At 30.0% G+C, this 8365-nt stretch overlaps 1 protein-coding gene across 1 annotated transcript in view; it reads left to right on the top strand.

Annotated features, from left to right (window-relative positions):
• LOC106692372 (elongation factor-like GTPase 1) overlaps nucleotides 1-8045 on the top strand; it is a 422109-nt gene extending 414064 nt beyond the window's left edge. The window contains exon 18 of the mRNA XM_014438286.3: nucleotides 7466-8045. Within this exon, the coding sequence (XP_014293772.1) occupies nucleotides 7466-7654 (189 nt within the window). The 3' untranslated portion in view covers nucleotides 7655-8045. The remainder of the gene's footprint in view (nucleotides 1-7465) is intronic.
• Nucleotides 8046-8365: the final 320 nt, after the last annotated feature.

Raw genomic sequence — 8365 nt, forward strand, 5'->3', positions numbered from 1 at the left:
AATATAATAATAATTAAATATAATATAATTTCATAAATTAAATAATATTCAAGCATTCTTTAAAAAAAAACATTAAGTAATAAACACAAATAAAACTTATATTTGTTTTAATTTTTTTTACATAATGTTTACAGGATATCCTAATGTTGTACCTGGACTGAAATTTAAATACACTTCTCAAACAAACAGGTTCTAGGAATTCGCTGGTGAATTCTTATATGGGCCATTCTCACAGAACTGGCCACTTTCCTGATCGAATTTCTTACGAAATAAAAATTTGAATAAAATTCTGATATAAAAAAAATGGGGATGATCCTCTCTAATCAATAATTGTGGTTTAATTGATAGCCGAACCCTTATTAATAACCATAACCATCGTTAACCGTCCTTTTTTACTTAATAAAAATAAAATAAAGTGAAGGAATGTTGAGGTAAACTAGGAATGCAGAATGCACATTGGTAAAATTTAAATCAATTACTTTATTACATCATAAATTAAAATTCCTCTCTTAACAGATACTCCAATATAACGGAACCCTTTAATAAAGGACAACTTTATTAAGGTCTTAACCAACAAGGTACAAATTTAATGCCCTCATAAACGGAACCCTTCAACTCAGGATGCAAACAACGATTTTATCCCCTATTAGGACTTTTCTATCCTCTCTAGAGTTGATAAAGTTGATTGTTTCTTACTCTGAAACCAGCATTCAATGCATGTATACAGTGCATTCAATGAAGCTGAAAAAATTAACCCCTCTCTTAAAACTTGAGGCTTCATGTTTTAAGATAGGTATAATCCAAAAAACGAATAAAAAAAAATTCCTTCCGTGGGTGGTGTACTATTTTTCTCCGAGATTAAGGCGCCAATTTTCAGTTACTCTGGTACCGTAACCACAGGTTATCTCAAGTTGATCCTTGAAATTCTTAATAATTTTCAACTATTTTCAGATTTGTGATCTACCACAAATGTTTGTCCTACAAAGTGATGGTGGCACCAAAATGTTCCCTAGAACGATGAAGTTATTTTTTTCCCCTTTTAAATAATTTATTTCATAACATTATTTTTTACATTAACTTATCTATCTATGAAGTTAGAGAAATTAATTCGATCGTGAACAATTTCGAATTCTATTTTTCGACGGAATGTAAATGTAAAGTTTCATGATGCGCGTACGGCACCAGATTTTTCTCCAGGTTTTAGAAGTATCGTTGCTTAATTTTTGTTTTTGTGTTGTTATTATACTAACCCCTTATTAACAGTCATCTCTGTATAACGGGCAAAATAATCTTGACAATGATTTATTATTACTAGTATATGTTGGATTTCCTGTATTGTTCAAATCTTAGTGAGCAGAAGAGAGGTGGTTTTAATACTCGCCTTTACCATCGATACCATTCCCATATCGACCTCCAGATCAGATGAGACGAGACAACTCCCCCTCCCGACTTCCGATGACAGTTATCCAAAGGACAGAGCGGATGTGAGAGCCGAAGACATATCTAGCATGGATCCGTTGAGATTTCCTGCCCTTAGACTCTCCACATCCTCTGGCCTACATACCTACCATTCATATGCATATCTAGCTCTCCTCCTTCTTTGATTGATCGCTGTTGCTCTAGTATACTTATTATCAATGTGTAGTATCCAGTGTCTCCTTTCAGGATGGCGGATCAGATCAACTTCATTTTAATATTTTATTTGAAGAGTTGAGATGCAAAAGAGGATAAATTTGAAAAATATCTAGGAAAGACCAAAATATGCATACCTTAAGTAATTTTTTATATTCGTATATTCTTTCAATTAGACATACCTAATTTAATTTAATTATAGCTGATTAGGAGAAAATCTGGAAAATCTATTATATTAAGTGGTACTGCCGATTATATCGAAAAAGTTGTCACGCCCAGGCGTATACACTTCAAAATGTGTATTTCCGTCAAAACCTCAAGTTCGAAATTTTCCACGATTGCAATACTTTCCTTATTATATATTTAATATATAGAAAGTGAAAGTAAAAACACTCAACATAGATGCAGTAAAAAAAATAAAATTTATAAATATAAAAAGCTATAATTATAAATATTTAAAAAAAAAAGAAGCTAATAGATACAATATTATAAAAAGCAAGAAATATAAAATAGGATTGTAAAAATACTTAAAATTCTAATAAATTAATATAATCAGCATTAAATACTCAAAAACTCATGAAATATTAATAGTATAAACATTATACACTTTATGTGACAATAATATATAATATTGTAAAAGAAAAAATTATTACTGGTAAAAAATTATTATGCATCATGACGTAAATAGTTTCTGTCGCTGACAAGGCTCAGATAGTAAAATATTGAACATTATTATAACAGGACATTTCGGCTGCTCCAACTCATTGAAAATAGAAAAGTGGAGCTACTCATTTTTTGCATCTTGAGAAAGAATGACTTGTTTTCTGGTAATATTAATACAAGCTGCCACAATTAACATATATATTAAAGCCCTAGGTTTTCTTATATATACAGGGTAATTAAAAAAAAACGTGAAATAGATAGATAGCTATAATAATAATAAAGAAACATTACTGCTGTAAAAATAAGTAAAAAAAAAAAAGTGAGGCATGAAAATCCGGTCCAAGTGAAAAACGAACAAAATTGAGTTTCCTCCTTATTGCTGTTGAATTTATTTTATTTGTTGAGTATTTTTATTTTCATAAGACGTGTGAGGTAATAAATAAAATAACTTGGAATCATAAATCAAAAATTTTAAATTCAGTTTCATTAAATTATCTAGAGATCTCCGGCCCGGAGGACCAAAATTATGTTGAAGCCACTGTAAAAATGAGCCTGGTGTATTTTATATATATATTTGTGACCATTATTTATATAACAATATCTTGACCAAGATCTGTGAGGAAATAAGTTGAAATAATAAATCACCAATTTTAAATGTAGTTCCAATCAATTTCCTACAATTGTCCGGCCCAATTACGAGCATTTTTAAGCCATAGTAAAAATGGTGAGGTTTTTTAAATGAGACTCCTAAGGAAGAAATAACATTTTTCTTGATCAAGGCACGATCAATAGATACTTCTACAATATGCACTAGTTATAGCACACTCCAGGGCCCTGTTTCATAATAAAGTGATTTAATTTAATACAATTACACTGACTTTACTACAGTAACTTGTACTTTAGTGCTTTTAAACTCCTGTAATATCACTAATAGTCATCCTTATTATGAAATAAATAAATTCTAGTGCTATTGCCACATTGTTTCAATACTTGTATTATGAACCAATACTATTAGCTATCATTATGAAACAGGGCCCTGTTGTTTCTTCATTTGGATCAGTAAGGAAAAAAGTTTAAAAAATAAATCATCATTTTTAAATGTAGTTGAAATAAATTTCCTTGAGATATCCAGCCCGGAGGACCAAAATTGGCAAGGTATTTTAAATGAGGTTAAAGGAGCCATGAGAAATGACATTTTTGTTGAGCAAGGCACGATCGAACGATGCATAAATAATATGCACTTGTTACATTACAACACACTCTGGTTATCTTCGCCTGAATTTACATTTATATACTTCCTTTTTGATTGTTGTATAATATAAAAACCGGACTGAACATATGGAAAGGCTAAAATGGAACTTGAAGGGGGGTGGACTATTTAAACCGAGAGAGGAGACCAAGCAGGTGGCTAGTGAACGTGGGAACCTGAGGCAGGTGGTAGAGCCAACTGCTGGAGGCTGTGCTTCGCAATCTCCGCTTCCTCCTTCTTTCTTGTCTCTCGGTCTCTTTATTGATGGTCAGCTGATTCATTGTCCGGTCCGGGCAGAATATATCTGTCCGTTTCAAGGGTGCGGGCAAGAGGGAGGGAGAGTGACCGGAACCATAATATTGAATTTCAAAGCATCTTCTAACAATATATATATATCGTAACTTTTGTTTAAAAAATCATACATTAGAATATAGTCAGGCAGTGGCATAGCCAGGATGTCTAGAACCCACCTCTGAAATCACGAATTCGTTAGCATGGAAAATATGTTCGTTACTGAGCGAACGAAAAGTATATCTTTAGTTGGACTGCCAACTATCGCCTCTTTCCGCTCTGCAGAAACGAAATCCTGAGTCTGGCTGTAATAAAATATTCAAAACCTTAAAAAACACTAATTTTTCATTCGGTGCTCTATATCTTAAAAACTACCAACAACACTAGAAAACCTGAGAGTACATCATTTAAAGAAGAGTAAATTTACTGAAATATTAGCCTTAAAAGAGCTATTTACGTCCAATAGTTCTCGAGATACAGCTTTTTAAAAAGCTAAATTTCTTAAAAATCTACTGAATGATTAGTAGTTAGTTAATTTATTTTGAGAAATCTATATCTCAGGAACTATGTAACGTGCATATGTCTATTAGCACTCAAATTAAAGCTAGTTTAATGGATTATAAAGTAGTTTATGACGTTTATCATCGTAGGAGTAGTACTTTTCATGATATTTTCTAAAATAAATTGATTTATAGTTGTTCGGAAAATAAGTTTGATTTATGAAAAAAATTATTTCAGAAACCATTAAACGTACAGATATCTGCCAGCACTCAAATTAAAGCTAGTTAAATTTACTATAAAACAGTTAATAATGTTTATCTTTGTAGGAGTAGTAGTTTTAATGATATTTGACAAAATAAAGTCACAAAATGTTAATTTTTAGGTTTTCGTATAAAATGTTGGATTTTTGAAAATATATATCTCTAGATCCATAAGACACACATATGTCTGCCAACACTCAAAATAAAGGAAATTTAACTTACTATAAAGTAGTTTATGACACTTATCTTCGTAGGGGTAGTAGGTTTTATGATATTCACATATGAATATAAATTTGGCAAATGAAAATTTGTCCGAACAACTATAAATCAATTTATATTAGCAAATTTCATAAAACTCTTACTCCTACGAAGATAAACATCATAAACTACTTTATATAGCTCATTAAACTAGCTTTAATTTGAGTGCTAATAGACATCTCTACGTCAAATGGTTTTTGAGATATAGATTTTTCAAAATAAGTTCACTAACTACCGATCTTTCGGTACGTCCCATACAACATTTTTATGCTTTTTAATAAATAACTCTTTTAGGGCTCATATTTTAGCAAAATTCCTTTTTTAAGCCGACTCCCTTTCTCACTAGCACTTATAAAAAAATTTATCCGTTGAAAGACGACCATTCGTCAGTGTCGAATATGTTTAATTGACTAATAAATAACATATATATATATCGAGTACTTAATTCAAAAATCTCATTAGTAAATTTTTCTAAAGTAAAGTTTTGAGTGAATCATGAAGTTTTGAGTGAATCATGAAGTTTGATACATTTATTATGTGTTGGTAGTTTTATAGACTGAAATTTGCTTTATAGACTTTTTAATTTTCTATTAACTAATTAACTACTTAATTTGCTTTTTATAGACTGAAATAGCTTCAGACAGAAACTTACTATTTTTTTTTTTTAACTATCAACTTACCATAAATGCATTGAAGTTTAAGACTACTTTTAAAAAATGTGAATAGGTATATAAACTTCTTTACGTATATCCTGTATTGACTGTTCACATTAACCAGGGATTGGCACGCGCTCAAGATGCAAAAGAAAGCTGTCTTATATTACTTTCACTTGTCTCTCTTTATATCTGTAATATATGGAAAGGGGGAGTGTTGCGAGCGTGAAAAATTTCGAATTCTAGTTTTCGACTGAAATACATGTTGTGAGGTCCCATGAGTCCAAAAGATCTAGTCTCGCAAAATGGTCTGTGTCTTTTTATGAACAGCCTACCTCAAAACCGATAAGCCGTGAGAAACGGTGATCTCATTTTGAAGGTAATGAAACTTTTTCGCTAAAATCGATGGCCTGGAATTACTAGTTTGTCGAATCGATTTTTCACATTTTTTTCGAATCTCTCTACAACAGCTTTTGATTAAACTCGGTGAATCAATGAGTGAACTTTAATACCAGATAGGTTTTATCCTCATTGAAATATAGCAAGGTTTAAACTCGAATTTTTAAAATTTCTTCCTCTAAAGAACCTTTAATTTTGTTCATTTGAAAAAAAGAAGCAGTTCTCCTTGTTACTAATAGTAAACAATAAATAAATATATTAAAGAATTTTATGAATAACTAAAGGAGAAAAAACATCTTTGTTAAACTATCGTATTTCCGTCAAGAATAAAATTTATATTCCCTACTCCTACCTCAAGAAACTATAAAATACTAATTTTACATCTACAGCAAAATAAAAATTATTTGTTCATAATTTTAGCCTTCATTGATGTTTATTTTTTTTTTTTCGAATATCACAAAATAGTTATAACTTTCCACTACAATGTGGTATATAGGATGATAAGTGAAAGTTGTGTGATGTTTTTTGTTTTGTTGATATATTTTGTGTGATATATTATTCCTTTTTTTTTTTTTTTTTTGTATTTGTCGTGCAAAGACTTTTTTTTTCTCCTAATCAACCAGATTTGCTCTCTGCACAAGCAAATAATAAATATTAACATGACCAAAATATGTATTGTTTTATTTGTTTATTTATTTAATACCAGATTGGTCTAGTGGGCCTTCCATGGTTAAAATAAGAGGTACATTTTTTATTTTAACAATTGATTATTGGGGGGGGGGTATATTCTCATACAAAAGTCACCCCTAACTATATACAATGTTATAAAAAGAAAAAATAGTAAGACAAAATAAATAGATTAAAATAATAATTCTTAATAAAAGATAAAAGTAAAGTTTATAACAAAAACAATGAAATTTATGGATTTAACAAAACAAATAATTGACTTCTAATGGAAAAAAAAAAAGTGAATTTAAGAAAAAGATGAAGAGGGGAAAAAAAAGAAGTTAAGATAAAATAAAATTTTAGAGTGATAAATATAGAACTTATAACAGGATGTCCTACAGCAGTCTCCGGGTTGTGGTTGGGTTTCCCAAGTTATTGATCACTGCTCCTTAAACTGTAGGTAACTGAGAGTGGAACTTCATGAACCTTTTTTGATGTAATCCTCTATTGTCTCTATTCAGAATTCCCGATGCAATTGGCTGTTTCTTACAAACCAAGGAGCATTGTATTGTTCTCATAACTAATTAATTTTTTTTTTAAAACCTTTTACTTCATAATAATTTAGTATCAAAAATGTTAATTAAAAAAAAATAAGGAATTTTAAAAAAGCCTTTTGGAATTCTTCATCTCATATGTAGTATTTGGACCATGGACCATCACATCATATTTAGTTTTTGGATTAATCGATTATTTCGTCGATTCATTTAATTTCTGCCGTAGCATTATCATACTTTTATTACCTATAAAGCATTCTATTCCTTGGACTAATAGATAGATGAAAAAATTCTTTCCAGATAGAATTATATGTGCATTAACTCCTTTTTTGGTTTCAGGTTGTGGACATAGACCCGTTTTGGTCCCCAAGTACCGAAGAAGAAATTACTCATTTCGGCGAAAAATCAGATACAGGTAACAGAGCGAGAGATTACATGAATTCAGTTCGTAGAAGGAAAGGTCTCCCGGTTGCTGAGAAGATCGTGCAGTTTGCCGAAAAGCAACGCACTTTGTCGAAAAATAAATGATTTATTTCCGGCTATATTTTTACATTAGCTTTTATTATTTAATATGAATTTTAATAATTGGATATTATTTTCTTATTGTATGGTCATATTAGATTAAATGGTTTCTGTATTTTTATTGAAAATTTCTTTTCTGTCAATTTATTTCTCCAAGTACTTCAAAGTATATAGGAAGTTCAAAAATAAGCATTTAAGCTTCTTTTCTCCTATATAAACATTTGAGGTTTCGGGTATAATACCCATTATCAAACATACAAAAACATCTATAACTTATAATTTACTTGCTATATGAGCTGATGAGAATGAATGCGGCATTTTACATTTATTGCGAAAAAATGTATTTTTTTATAATTGTACTTAAATTATATGTGTATATTATACATTTATAAATCAAGTACGTAATATATACTTATTACCTGCCCCAAAAATTTACTTTTTATTTATTTGTTAAGTGGTGAAGGTATTTATAACTATGAGGTAACTAGAAAATAAAGTGGAATCAAATACTAAAACTATTGTTCATTTAGTACTATCTAGTAAGCACGTCTTATTTCATCCTTGAAACTATCTTAAATAAAACAGATAATAGTTACTATCCACAACCTCAAGCTGTATATAGATTCACTACCTTTTTTTTTTTTTCTCTTTTTTTTATGAAATAACGATCTCATAAATAAGCGATATTTTCCTCTAATTCGATTCCTATTACTTAAA

The sequence above is a fragment of the Halyomorpha halys genome, unplaced genomic scaffold (assembly GCF_000696795.3).
Source record: "Halyomorpha halys isolate HHAL.00 unplaced genomic scaffold, Hhal_1.1 Scaffold54.1, whole genome shotgun sequence".
Classification (NCBI taxonomy): Eukaryota; Metazoa; Arthropoda; class Insecta; order Hemiptera; family Pentatomidae; genus Halyomorpha; species Halyomorpha halys.